The sequence below is a fragment of the Anomalospiza imberbis genome, chromosome 1 (genome assembly GCF_031753505.1).
Source record: "Anomalospiza imberbis isolate Cuckoo-Finch-1a 21T00152 chromosome 1, ASM3175350v1, whole genome shotgun sequence".
Taxonomy (NCBI): domain Eukaryota; kingdom Metazoa; phylum Chordata; class Aves; order Passeriformes; family Viduidae; genus Anomalospiza; species Anomalospiza imberbis.
Window position 1 is genome coordinate 101,057,772 of NC_089681.1, and position 15,418 is coordinate 101,073,189.

General features: G+C 39.2%; 1 protein-coding gene across 11 annotated transcripts in view; it reads right to left on the reverse strand.

The window, feature by feature from the left end:
- The window catches only part of TPK1 (thiamin pyrophosphokinase 1), a 300,977-nt gene that overhangs the window by 210,785 nt on the left and 74,774 nt on the right, over window positions 1-15,418 (reverse strand). Inside the window, exon 1 of one of the 11 annotated variants that reach the window (XM_068202489.1) lies at window positions 15,134-15,252. The exons of the other annotated variants lie outside the window; for them this stretch is intronic. Coding sequence (XP_068058590.1) covers window positions 15,134-15,170 — 37 coding nt within the window. The 5' untranslated portion in view covers window positions 15,171-15,252. Of the gene's footprint in view, window positions 1-15,133; window positions 15,253-15,418 lie in introns of those variants that run through there. 11 annotated transcript variants of the gene reach the window in all.

Below are 15,418 nucleotides of genomic sequence, written 5' to 3' on the forward strand. Positions count from 1 at the left end.
ATTGCAACTCCACATTATAAATTCTAAAGGATTGACTCAACCATGAATACTGTAGTCAAGATATTCAGAGCAAACTAAAAAAAAAACAACAAAACTTTGGCACATTTTAGCAGACAATCTGCAGTGCAAATGCAGAAAGTGTAAGAAGGAGACTGATATAGCAATCAGAAATTATTGCAGTAATCCAGTGGACTGAAAAAAAAATAATTAAGTTAGTAGTGAACTTTCACCCAATCTGTTTGTCACTAACAGGCCACAACCAAAACAAAGGTAAATGGAAGATGATGATAGGAAATCATTCAGTAAAGTACTTCAAAAATAGCCCTATTGGTACAGAACATATTCAAAGAAGTGTGGTTGCTTATCAAATGTGCTTGAATCAAAGGGTAAAATAAATATATGATTAATAAAATTTGTTGTTATTAGGAGGAAGACCTCAGAGAAGAGGAGTTTTGCCTTGTGGAAAACAATTAAGTTTGTAGTCAGGCTAAGAACCCCTGCAGGAAACCCACAAATGAGCAGAGTGACACTGGGAGAATTGGTGCATATGAGCCTGGAACACTGGTCATGCGATTAACACATGGATAGCAGGAATATACATATTTCCATCAAAGCTCTACTAGACAGACCATACCTGTTTAAAAAATATCACGCAAAGAATAACAAGCTTGCTTTTGCAGCATGAGGATGAAACTGAGAGTACTGAGCTACAGTCTGCTACTCTTCTACAGCTGTATTGTGACTCCAGGGAAGTAATTTCACACCTTGACCTTTTATTGTCCTTCCAATTCAGAGTATTTAAGCGGCTATCCTAAGCAGTAATAACAAATTATTGTTATTTAATATTCACTGTTATGTAGCAATAATTATCCCTGAAATGACACATACACAAAAAAAACCTTACTAATATACCATGCCATAAACAAGTTTTTATTGGCTGGAAACTTGTGAAGGAATAGCACTGCATCAAATGCAGCACAGGGGCTGAACAGATTCCATTTCTCATTTCATTCTGTGGCATCCCAAGGCAACTGTCAGGAAGAGATTTAGATGCTTCTTCCACACTTGAGGTTTCTACCAGTCAGCCACCACAGCTTCAGTGTTGCTCCTGTGTTACGAGTGATAAAACACTACTGGTAATATGGACTGTGCTGCCATAGTCACACATTCTCCCAGCTACTAAGTAAGCAGTGATAGCTGCTTCAACCAAAGTGTTAGGTCATCCTGAAAATAAGCTGCACACCTGCTTACTCCTGTCTTCATTGTGAGAGGCAGAGTCACTGAGGGATCACTGCAATATTCAGTTTCATCATGCCTTAACTCCCTCAGATACAGATGGATGATGCATCTTGTGGTGCTCTGCACAGAGAATTTGTGGGTTTGCTTGTCAAGTGAATGCAGGATTTTGTCTAAGACAATCAGGAACAGATGTCACACATTACCATTCCCACATCACTTGAATGACACAGGCTGTAAAACTTTACTTCTCATCCTCCTCAGTGTCCCTGTGCCCATAGCTACCCAAACCAAACCAACTTCTGGCTGTTCTGTGGCACTTTTCTTCACATCTAATACAGGACACAGATGTGAGTGAAACAGCTACAAACCCAGAGAACAGCAACTACTGTTTTGTTTCCTTCTGGAAATCAAGAAATGTGGAAGAAAAGACAAAGAAAAAAAGAGAAAAGGTTGCTTTTGTGATTCTCATCCCCTCCTCTTCCAGCTGTCTCTGGTAAATTCTCTCCCTAAGAGAAATCCCTGAGGTTTTCACACCAGGCTTTTACATGTTGTTTTAACGTGGTCTAACTTAGCCTCTCAATACATCCCTGGGTGCTCCTAAGTTTCATGACATGCTGTAGTAGTGGACAATAACATGTCTGAAAAGAAACCACAGTATAGAGAAGGTGAAAGTGCTTTGTTTGCAGATTTCAGGCATTATTGGATATGTTTTATTGATCCAGCCATGCAGAGTTCTGAGCTGCTATCAGACAGTAGCAACCACTCAAGGCCAACAGCAAAGAAATAGAAAATATAGAAGCTTTAAGATAATTTTGCCATTTTGAAAATCCTTCAGTTCAGCACTCCATCCTCCTATTTGCTACAAGCTTATTTTGAAAACCAAAAGCCATTTTTCACTTGCTGCTCCTGCCTCTCTTCTCCTTTTGATCACTGCACACCAACAGCATTCCAGATGATCCACCATTCTCAAATGAGTAAAGGTGGTGCTTCTTTCTCCTCACACCTACAGTAACAGTCAAGTTGATTTCTATCTTCCCTTTAAAGACAAATGAACAAAAACTCCCCAAAAATACTCCAAAGAAAAACACACAAATCTTGGGGAGATAAATTACAAGCAATTTGATTTATCTCCCTCACTCTAATGCACACTGCTTTGACTACTAGTAAAACAACCTCCTAGCAAAACGATGAAAAGTGCATGAAGAAGGCTGTGGCAGAAATATGCAACCTACTTTTGAAGTTTAGTCAGATGAGGAAAAGCTGGCAGCCAAGCTGCAGAAGTAGGTGATATGGCTTTTGTCATTACACTTAACTAGCCACCATGCATATTTTTTTTCATCTTAAAAACTTATATCTCAAATGTTTAAGAAAATAATAATAAAAAAAAAGCCCAGCAAATTTATTCTTAGCTGTAATTGAAAGTGAAACTTCAGACATGGCCAGCCAGCCAGCTCCACAGCACCTGAAGCTCTCCTGGAGGGAGGAAATCAGATACTTGAAACTGAAACTGCCTCAGCAATTAATATCTTTACATCACACAGCAATGAAACTGAAAACACATCATCCCCAAGGTATATCCTTTGCCAGGTATATCCTCCTGACATATACTACCAGTTGCTACAAATTAATCAAATAATACTTCTGTGTTACTGTGCCCTCCAGACTTCTGATCCCAGTACCTTCAACAGATCCATAACAGAAGTGGAGAGCAGGAACCAGGACTCATCAGACTCCTGTCAGTGTTGCAGAATGGACATGAAGGAAAAGGAGGAGCCTCCAAAGAGATGTGTGAAACTACAGCTCAAGAAGGTTTATTAATTGCGTAGCTATGCTGGCTCTGCAAGAGAGCATCACACACAGCTACAGTCTTCCCAGCACACCAAAAGGTTTGATCAATCAGCAGTCAGCTCTGCCAGTTTATTTAAAAAAAAAAGTATTAGCATACAGATAGTCACCACAACTACCTTCTGATTTATTAGCAATTATTATTGATTAGGATTTATTTGATTTCTGTGGGTCCTTGAGAAGTAGCTTGAAAAATCACAGAATGTTTTAAAAGCATGTATCCCTTTTCTTATACATGATAATAGCAAAAAGAGCATGCACAGAAAGTTTCAGGGGGGCTTAGATTGGTAAAGGAGCAGAAGTATGGAACTAGAAAACAAACATAGCCTGATTATAGAAGGGGCTGAGACTCTGCTCTTCAATTAATCTCTTCTTCTCCAAACTGGCTGCTTATAATAACCTCTTATTGCTAATGAAACCTTCCCCTTGCCCCTGTATTAATTTTTTAAAATGACACTCAACCCAAAGTTTCCTATTAACAATTTCTTGCTAGGTACTAATCTTCCCTAATCAACACTAGCAGACACCTCCAGTTTCCAAAGTGAAAGCACATACTTGGAGGTTAAATCTGGGGCTTTTCTGTCTCACTTGTCAGAGCACTTAGTATCCTCTGATCCTCTTGAAGATATCATCCACCTAAATTATTGATCGAAACACTGACACTTTTTTCCTTCTCCTACTCTTCATATATCAAGCGAAGACAGCCTAATGGTATGTTGCAGATTTTGTTTTCTTCCTTTTTATGAGATACGGGGTAGCTTTTTTTTTGGCAAGAGATATTAACCTAAGTTGCTGAATAAATCATAGAATGGTTGGGGTTGAGAGGGACCTTAAAGATCTAGTTCCAACTCTCATGGCATAGGTAGGTACACCTTACACTAGATCAGGTTGCTCAAAGTCCTATCCAACCTGCTTGAGCACTCCCAGTTATGTTCCAGTTTATTTTCAAAAAACTATGGGATGGGACCCATCCCAAGGTGAGGAGGGAACTGGCAGATGAGCTTGCAAAGCCACTCTCCATCATTTACCAACAGTCTTGGCTCACTGGGGAGGTTCCAGATGATTGGAAGTTGGCCCATTCACTAAAAAGGTGGAAAGGAGGATCCTGGTAATTATAGGCCAGTTAACCTGACCTCAGTACCCAGTAAGACCATGGAGCACTTTATATTGAGTGTCACCAAGCAGTACTTACAGGATGGCCAAGGTATCAGACCCAGCCAGCATGGGTTTAGGAGGGGTAGGTTGTGTTTGACCAACCTGGTCTCCTTTTATGACCAGGTGACCCACCTGGTGGATACAGGAAAGGATGTTGGTGTTGTCTATTTGGACTTCAGCAAGGCCTTTGACACTGTCTCCCACAGCAGACTGCTGGAAAAGCTGGCAGCCCATGGCTTGGACAGGAGCACTCTTTGCTGGATTAAGAACTGGCTGGATGGCCAGGCCCAGAGAATGGTGGTGAACGGTGCTGCATCCAGCTGGTGGCCAGTCACCAGTGGTGTCCCTCAGGGGTCTGTGCTGGGGCCAGTTCTGTTCAATATTTTTACTGATGACTTGGATGAGGGTATTGAGTCCTTCATTAGTAAATTTGCAGATGACACTAAGCTGGGAGCGTGTGTTGATCTGTTGGAAGGCAGGAGGGCTCTGCATAGAAACCTGGAATGGTTGGATGGATGGGCAGAGTCCAATAAGATGAAGTTTAACAAGTCCAAGTGTCGAGTCCTGCATTTTGGCCCCTGCAAATAACCCCCTGCAGCATTATAGGCTGGGGACGGTGTGGCTGGACAGTGCTCAGGTGGAAAGGGACCTGGGGGTGCTGGTTGACAGCTGCCTGAACATGAGCCAGCAGTGTGCCTTAGTGGCCAAGAAGGCCAACAGCATCCTGGCCTGTATCAGGAATGGTGTGGCCAGTAGGACCAGGGCCAGAACTAGATTGTTCCCCTGTACTTGGCACTGATGAGGCCACACCTTGAGTGCTGTGTCCAGTTCTGGGCCCCTCAGTTTAGGAAGGATGTTGAGATGCTTGAGCGTATCCAGAGGAGGGCAACAAGGCTGTTGAGGGGCTTGGAACACAAACCCTGTGAGGAACAACTGAGGGAGCTGGGGTTGTTTAGCCTGGACAAAAGGAGATTCAGAGGTGACCTTATCACTCTCTTCAGCTGCCTGAAAGGTGGTTGTAGCCAGGTGGGGTTTGGTCTCTTTCACCAGGCAGCAACTGTCAGAACGAGAAGTCACAGTCTTAAGCTGCGCCAAGGGAAATATAGATTGGATATTAGGAAAAAGTTTTTTATGGAAAGATGATAAAGTACTGGAATGGCCTGCCCGGGGAGGTGATGGAGTTACCATCCCTGGATGTGTTTAAAGAAAGATGGGATGTGGCACTTGGTGCCATGGTTTAGTTGAGGTGGTGTTAGGGCATGGGTTGGACTCCATGATCTTGAAGGTATCTTCCAACCTAGTGATTCTGTGATTCAGTGATAAGGCACCCACAACTTTTCTGGACAAACTGTTCCAGTGCTATACCACCCTCCAAGTAAAACGTTTCTTCCTGACATCTAATCTAAACCTGCCCTCTTTCATTTAAAACCTTTGCCCCTAGTCCAATCACTATCTGCCCTTACAAAAAGTCCCTCTCCCCTCCTTTTTATATGCCCTGTAATGTACTGGAAGGCTGCAACGAGGTTTCCCTGAAGCCTTCCCTTCTCCACGCTGAATGACATGAATTTTGTGCCAAGGGAAAGGAGAAGAGGAGGAGGACAGAGCTGGTACTCAGAGCTGAAAAAGCTCTTGCAGAGAAACAGGGTAGTCAGTCTTCTTACCGCTCAAAACTGAAGAACAAGATACTGCACTATCACTTTTTATACCATGTCCAGACAGAAAAATGGGGTTACATGGTAACAGACATATATAAAAGCATGAAGAAAATATTCTTCATGGGAATTGCACCTTTGGCATATGCTTTACTATCTTTAGCTCTTTCACCTGCAGAAATTTAGGGACAGATAGGGGAGTAGCTGTGAAAAAAAGCTAGCACTCAAACCTTCATAGCAGGTACCGTCATTCAAAGATTCTCAGTAGTGGGGAAAGAAAATAAATAAATAGAATAAAAAGCTGCCAACAGATTATATATGCTTTTATATCCAATGGCAGTGGACATGCTTGAAGTGTGTCCTAACCCACCACGACAAGTGAGCATATTTGCTCTCCAAATAGATTTGTCTCTTCAATAGGACCACATGACAGCCAGTAAGGCAACTAATGCAGAAGATGATAACTTAGGAAAAACATATTTGTGAACTGGATAAAACACAACAAGATGCCAACAAGAGATCCAGCTGTTACACTTAACTACCGAGATCTACAAATGCTAATTACATCTATATTCAAGCTCATACTAACACTACAGCATTTCAAGCTCTCAAGGCACCTTTTGGTGGAAGGTCCGCAGATGCTTAACAAGACAAATGCAGCCTGTTTGCTCCGGCTGCTCTACACACACAGTCAATTTCCCCAGGTCCCCATTTTAATCTCAGACCCATTTTTTTTCCTGCAGACAGCCATCTGCTCCTATCATTAGCATGTTTCTCTGCATCTAAGGACAGAGAGCCTTTAAGATACAAGTTTTTCTAGATGAGTGTTTCCTCTATGTTTGCCCCAGTTTTGTCCTCAAGGATAGAAAGTGTTGACAATAAGAGTATGAGGTGCACTGTGTACTAGCAGGAACATGCACGTTCTGCTTTTGCCCTGAGTACTGCAAAAAAACACCCAAGTCCTCAAAGACTGGCATTTTTGTGCATTGGAGATACCTTAGAGACAGTTTTCATAACTTTCCTGTCTTCACTGCTGTTGTTTTCTACCCTTTACACAATTTCTTTTTGTCTGATAATTTTATACACCCATTTTGATAGTCCCTTAAAAGATTTTAAAGAAGAAACCGAGTTTTAGGTTCCCTCAATATCATGCACCTGGTTTGATCTTAGAAATAATCAGAGAATTTACACCATGTTACACATCCAATGCCAACATCTGTAACCACAGAGTCCTGCTTCTTGTAACCCAGCCTTCACATGCTGGCAACACTTATACCCAAAAGATAAATGGCAAAGTCAGCTCCAAAAACCGAGTATGTCCTTGTGTATCGCTGGTATTAGGCCAAAGGGCAATTATTCCAATATGCTCCCACACTTCAAACCTATGTACAGTTTCAAGTAAGAAATTGCCAGTCATCTTCACTCTTATAGAACTGTAGGTTCTATTGGAACCCACTCCCCATTGAAAGCACGTGATAGATTGGTTACTGTGCATGTAAAAAACATAAAACTTCTTTGAAATACATCTCAGCTAAAGCACAATGCCCCCCACCAAAGCCAAACACTTTGTTCTTTGTATGTTCTGAAATGTCTTCCCAGCACTGCCAAATCTGAACTGTTCTTGTATCAGGAATTCCTAAAACACTGCCAGCTGGAGACAAGGAGGAATATGCCTTTTTGATGCTCACTCTGCATATATTTCTGATACCACTGAATGCTTATGACCAGATCTTGTTTAACATTATCATGCAACCACAAAAGACCTTTGAAATGTCTCTGAGAGGAATTATGAGGAATAATTATGAAAATTCTGAGAGAATTATGGAAAATATAAGCAAATGAAAGACAATTTACAATTAAAGCATTCAAGCAATCAGAATTACAGAATGTAGATCTCATACTTGAAATATACATTAACAAAAATACACTGTCTTAGTCTCAATATAAATGTTTGCTTTAATTGTGCCATGCTATTTATACTATTAATATTTATATGTTATAAATAAAATTTAGTGCTTGGCACAAACTAGGTTTGAATTGATTTGATTATTCCTTATATCACTGCACATATTTTATTACATAATTGTCTAAGATTTACTTACTTATGTAGTGTCTAGCTGAAAACCTGGGCACTCCCTCTAGAAGAGAAAAGCTATAATTTTTGTTTGCTGTTATCAGCTATACTATATAGTATTCCTATGGATGCTCATATTTCCTGATGTTACTATTTTTTATGCCGTTCAGAAACTGAGATCATGTGGATGCCATCAGTAAAGAACAGGTAACCAGCTCAGTCCAGCCATATACTTAAGTTGGGAGTGGGATGAAGACGTCTCTGATCTTCAGCTTCTATTACAATGAAAACCTGCACAGTTGTCTTCTGCCACATGAGAAACATTTATAGTATTCTCACTCCTTCTCTTCTATGTTGCATTTCCTGCAGAATTGACTATTTGAATAAATGTCACATATGGGAGCCAGAATTTTTTTTATCCAAGTTCCATTAAACTTGCTTCCTACACAAATCAGACTGACTGAGTCACTCATTACATTTCTATTAAATCTCATACTCATTTATTCAGCATTGGCTTTTTATATAGCTAACTGGAATTTAGTCCCTTTGAACAGCCATTAAGATGTTCCCATGAAGATTACAGCATAAGTGGAAGCAATAAGGTATTAGTACACACTACAACTTACTCCATCAATTTATGTGCTGAATATGAATTTGGAAAGTCCCATGAACTTTAATTTGTACTATGTACATAAACATTCCCTGTCCTGACAAGATATTTAGCCTCCTTAAATTGCAAAGGCATAAATAACCTGCTTCAGCCACAGAAAACCCACAGAACTCAGTATTAATGAAATAAGTGGAATCTGTATTTCCTACTCAATTTGATGTAGATGGCCCACAAAAGTTATGGTAGATAAAACCAGCTAGAAGTAGTGAGCTTCATGCATGGTCAGTAAACTGACTGTAGTCCCACTTTTGGCAAAAAATGTGATTAATTTATATATTAATGCACATTTTGATATTGTGCATATTAAGCATTCATTTCTGAGGTCCAGGTTTTCTTATTTTTTTTCAGATCACTAAGAGCCCTCAATACTCAATAACATTAGTGAAGAACTATTAAGATGTTTTGCACTGTTACCAAGAAATCAAATTAATTTAGGTCAAAAATCCAAAGATGATGCTTTGCTAGCTGCTTCACTTACTAGAATAAGCAGGAAGAACCAGCTTGGGTCATTCTTGCAGTAATGTACTTTGGCATGTTTAGTAGATATACAACAACTTCCTTTCCCTCCCATTTATCTCCTTCAACCCCTATATTTATTTCAAAAAGAGTTTATTCATTGAAGATTAGGTTTTGTCATTCTTGTGAGTCTCAGTCTATTCAGTGATAACACTGATAACATACATTCAGTATTCACTTACATATATAAAATGCACATAAGCTAAACCAAGATATTTGAACAGCAGTTGCATTTTCACAAACACCCTACTCACTGCTCTAACGTCTCCTATATTGCCATAGAGGAGGGGCATTTGATTGATTTATACCTCATTTTCAAAACCTCTTCTCAACAGGCAAAATGCTGTAAATGAGTCTTAGTGCAAGAAAAAAAATCTTGACTGGAAGTTCTCCTATGGTTTTGAGTCTGGAAGCTGTGACAGTATCTCCATAAATTTGAAAAAAAATAATTACTATACTGCAAAGTTGCAATTTTGCAGACATTATTCAGTGAGTCTGAAATAAACCTTCCACAACTCCTACATCTACTAACATGTTTCTTTCTTAACACCATATATACAGTCACTGTAAGCAGAGATGTTTTCCTCCAATGGTTCAGTAACATTTCTAGTACTAAGTGGGACATAGCACCTTTTTAAGAACTAGCAGGCCAATATGATGCTCTTTCAGTAATATATTAGCTGCTCAGTGTTTAAGTCCAGCTTCATTGCTGCTCGGCTTAGACCACTTTGTCAGGAAAAGGTGGACATACCAAAGAGATTATTCTCTTCTGAGCCTTAAAGAAGAAAAATTCCCCCAGGAGTGACAGCCTTATTACTGCACACATACACGTGCATGATACCTGTTAGTGAAGCACAGCTTTGCCAGCCCCATGAGAATCAAAAATCCTTCCGAGGTTAAATTTCCAGCTGCAGCTACTTTCAACAGATTCTCAACAGGGGAGTAAAATCTATTATAATTTTAAGTGGAGAAGACTCACAATGGAGACTGAAGGAGGAGAAAGAAAGATAAGAGCTCCTTCTGGATTTGGCTGCCAGCAAGGTCAAAGCAAAGAGAGGTATACAACATTAGCAATGCAAAACACTCAACTCCAGAAGTCACTTCCCTCACTGATCTGCACTTGAGTCTTCAAAAATCATCTCAGGTGACATCTACTCATTCACGGCCTTGCTTGAGACTTACAGCTTGAAAGGATGGAATTTTAGAAGCAGAGTATAAAAAAGAGATTTTCTGCTACTTCTTGGTTTTGTTACATGTGGTTTTATATACAGGAACACAAAAAGCCTTTTTCATTCAAAGCAACAACATCAAGAAATCCAGGCAGAGTACCATTCCCTCTTGCTCCATAGCTCTGAGGGGTCCAAGTGAGCACAACCAGTTGTTTCTGTGAGTGTAGCATATTGTCTGCTGGCACAAAGATACAGCTTCTGCCAAATTCAGCCACTGAATGAAAGTGCTAGAACACATTTAAAATAATGAAGTACAGTGAAAGTGAGACAAGAGAGAGTATAAAATTTTCATGTGAGACATTCCAGTGGGCAATAGCAAGTTTTAAGGGCCTGTCCATCAAACGACCACCAAAGGAGCAATTCTCTACTATGCATAGAATCATATTAAGTTGACTTTATTTTTATATATACTGGCAATTAATAAATTTTCAGGTAGCACACGAGCATTCTTCTCTTGCACATTCAAACCCCTAATGAACTGTGGAATCTCGCTTGCATTCCCCCCCAAAAATTTAACCCATGGAAGAAATTCTAACACAAAAGACTGAAACAGAGACTAACCACATCCCGTATTTTCTACTGTGCTAGTAGTTCACTAGTAGTAGAAATTAAAACAAAGCACTTCCAGATTTCACATGAATGAAAAGACTTCTTTCATTAAAAAACAAAAAAAGAAAAAGCCAACTCCCTCCTATGAAGGGCATACTCAGTTTTAGTTAAACTACAGAAGCACAACAGTGCACAACATATCAGGGTATTCCCCGAGTTAGGATTGGCACCAGCCCACCATGCCCTGTGCCCTAACTTTAATTTTCACTTTTCATCACAGAATTAGAAAGAAAAGGAGTAAGTAATCAGGGATACTATCAGGTTTTTTTTTGTTTGATTTGTTTTTTGCTTTCTTGTTGTGGGGTTGTTTTTTTTTTTTTTCCCACTACAAGTTTTAGTTTTGCTAAGGAAGCTTTTTGTAGAATGGAGAAGAATCAATCAGATAATGTACAATAATATGCAACAATATCTAAAAGCCTACATTATTGTACTCAATTATATTATTGTGTCCTAACTTCCATTATGATCTTCTGCTGTGGGTTTTAATTATTTCCAGCTACAATTAATGAGATCAAAGACCATAATAAAACCTAAAAGATAGATCAGTCTTCTTTTAGATTAGAAAGGTTTTAAAAGGGAGCTTTCCACTTCATTCCAGGAAGAGAGACCTCTTCTTTCTTTTTCTTCTAAAGAAAACATGGACATAATTGTTATGGGTTTTTGTTACTATTGGTCAGGTTACACAAAACTTCATTACAATACTTAACTCTCTCTATCCACTTGCACTTAGCACACATTGATTTTCATCCCATCTTTTTAAAGGACTGTCAGCCATCGCAGCCATCACTCTATTTTATTTATTTTCATCAATATCGGTGTGAACATGTATCACATTTAAGAAAAACAACAAAAAAGGATGGGCTGGTTGTTAACTGTTACAGAAGAGAGTGAGGAAGGAAAATGGGCAATCATGCAATGGTGGTAGCTCTCTTAAGGAATAAAACTTCCAAAATCTCTTTTATGTAGCTGACAATGTGTTTTGTACAAGATAGGTTTTCTGGTGTCCAGTTGGAAGCTTATGCTATAATATCAGTGAGACACTAGGTGAGAAACTAGTGATAACACCACCCTCTCTCTTTCAACTAGCTACCTATATTCACAAAGCCTAGTGCACCTTATTATTTTGATACTTCTATCCCTCTCTCAACATGAATATAAATTGATCAATCAATTCAAAACTTATTTTGAAAGAAAAACAGCATAATCACATATCTCTTATGTAACTTTACATGGACATAGAAGGAACAGGCTATTCTATTAATTCTCAGCAGTGAACAACAGCTGGCACAGAGAACTGCAGTGTCATCCCCACACACAGGCACAGTGCACCTTGGCTTGTACACATCAACTAGTCTTGTGGAGCAACAGCATTGTTTATGTGAAAGGATGAACTGTGGTGTGGTCAGGGGTAGGTTGTATTTAATGTTTTCCACTGAGCTATGGCCAGATCAATCCAATGCTTTACTCTAACTGCAATCTTTCTGGGTAGCCAACTTTCGGACAGTGGACAGTGTTATCCACTACTCAAAAAATATCCATGTTGCCAGACTTCCTTCTCATTTTGCACCAGGATTCACTAACAATGATTAATTAAGGAAAAAGTCCTGGATCTGTAAATAAACCAGCTAGGTTCCTTAACAGTCTGCTCATTTGCTTGATTTCAGTTATCATTAGCCTGTCCCAGATTGCAACTTTTATTTGACATTATTAAGAACCTTTTAATGTATTGCCTAGTGGCTTTTCACAACTTAAATTTATTTCTGGCATTAAGCAACCACTAGCCAAAATACAAGTATCTAAATTATTAGCATTTCCAGGTCGGAGAAACTTAACATCATTAAAAGGAAGTATCTTGTGATTCTTAAGTGTGTGTTTTTCCCTATTTTCTTATTTGTTGATGATTTAAATATATATATGTAGACATTTTCCATGGCTATAAGTTGCTTAGTAATGGAAATTACTTGGACCCAAGGAAAAAGCACTTTAGAAAGCTGCTTAACAAAAGAATGTTCCACAAGTGGATATAAAAATTGCTAGTGTATGGAAAGCCTTATGCTACCCTGCCACAATATGGACCTAAATAAAAACTGTACATTTCTATCCATTGACATACATAATTTTTAAATACTGGGTATCTCAAGCACCACTGACTTAGTAAGCAGATAAAATATTTTAAGTTAGAAATTTTCTAGGTGATTACTGTACTCCTTATTATATGTGGATTCATGGAAAAGAGTTTGCACTATCCAGTGTATATCCTTTACTGAAATATTTTTTTGCACATGCAGGAATATGAGGTGTTACATTAAATACTTGCACAGGTTCTGACTTGCCAGTGTTCCAACTCACAAGTTGCTGAAGTCACCCCAGCACCTGCCAAAATTGCAGGACTGATGCAAGAGGGAACTGAAGTGTAAATTTGATCACAACACTTACAGCACTCTTTGTGTATGATCAGACTTTACTCCAACAAGGCCGTCTTTCATATTCACCAGTACCGTGTTCTTGTGCAAAATGACCATCATCTATTGGCATCAGACAAGCTCATTTAATATTTTACTGAGTTAATCCAGGTGCATAAATAATCTACACACACTTCCTTCATCATGGAGAAAAGGCAGACGCAAATTTGTGAATAATTATGGTTGCATAAATTATGGTTGCATATACTGCAAGAAGATAACCATAAAAGTCCAATTAGTTCACTCATGATTTCCCTGTGGGAAATCTGTTCATTTTTGGAAGCAATACTGTGCTTCTTTATAGAGAGTATAAGCATTATTTTAAAGCAGGCATTAAAACTCACACTCATTGTAATAAATACCATTTACAGTGACATAGTGACTGAGAAGCTAATAGCTAATTGAAAAGATGACTACATTCCTGAGAAGTCCATTTAAATATGAATCCCATCTTCTTCTCCAGTTATCAATTAAGATGCAAGGATCTGACCTTAAGCAGAAGTCACAGCCACATCTGGTGTAGGAATCCACTGACTACTTAAGCATGATACCAATTTGTGAGTAAATTCTTGGTGACTGAATGCAAGGTTCTCCAGGGAGAAGCTTGAAACATCCAGGTATTAACTATTTATGAAGCATAATGTGAATGAAAGGGTAGCCCTGTGTGAGGAAGAGCCACATTGTCAGAAGCCAGGCTGAGGGCATGAAGGGGATGTAAAAAAATGGATGCTCTTGGCAAGCCTCTACGTGTCAGATGGAAGACTAGCAGAAAAAAACTGTGGTCTTACAAGTATCAAGAGGAATAAAGGTTCAAATACACATGCTGACCCTGATTCATCCTGCCTAACTAATTCCTAAAAATCTCTGCACAGCAATCAGAAGGACAAGGTAGGAGACTACCCAAGAGGGTGAGTGGGGTCAGTATGTTAGTGTCAGCACTCTGAATCACCTTTCTGGAGATGTCTCTGCCTCTTCCTTCACCAGGAAAGACCCCTGGACAGATAATGCAGATGCTTCAAATCAAATTGTGTTAAAAAATGGTATTTTCAAGAATAGATCAGTGCTTCTGTAGCAGTAATATCTTTGGGATTGCCATCATCACAAATGAACCTCCTGCAACATAGAAGGGATAGTTCAGTAATACCAGTACAGGATCACAGTGATTAGAACAGCAAATTGGAAAAGACAAAAGGAATCACACTTGTGTTTAGTCTTGCTATGGTATCCAGCTAATCCTAGCTGGATTAGCTAGGAAAGAAAAAAAAATCCGAAAAACAGAATAAGGTTGTTTTCACCCAATTTATTTTCTGGAGGGTGTAAGCATTACCTTGAAGCTGAAACTAAAACTTGCACCCATTTTAATATATACCCTTCACAATGACATCATGATTGAGAAGCTACTAGCTTCAGTTAAAAAGCTGATATTCATAGCAGAGCCATTTTACCCTATATGTTCTTTAGCACTGTTTCCCAAGGTTGTTTTCTTTTCCATACCAAAGGCCCTTCCACCCTGCACCATAAATTTGCTTCACATGAAAACACTAAACTAGGTACTTAATGTACTACTTCTCCCACAATCTCACCTAAGAAGGGATGTTAAGAATGACAAAAATGCAGCATTAGAACCAGCAGAACAAATGAGTTTAAGGATCACGGCATCCCGGTAAGTCAGTTCAGCTTACCAACCAATGAATCAAAAAGCTCCTGCTTAAAAGACATTCCCCTAAGACTGGAGGTTTTTTTTCTCACACAGTAGCTGATACTGACATTGGATTCTTCCTTTATTCTTTGGACATGAATATTTTCTACTAAACTGCATTTCTTAACCCAGCTGCTCAAGGATAAAGTACACCTTCTTGTGCCCCCTCCCTTTCCCCAGAAGTATGTCACCAGCTCCTACTGCAGACCTCCTGTTACCTGAGGAAACCAGCTAATGCAAACCCTTTTAAAGAGGTAATTTATCATGC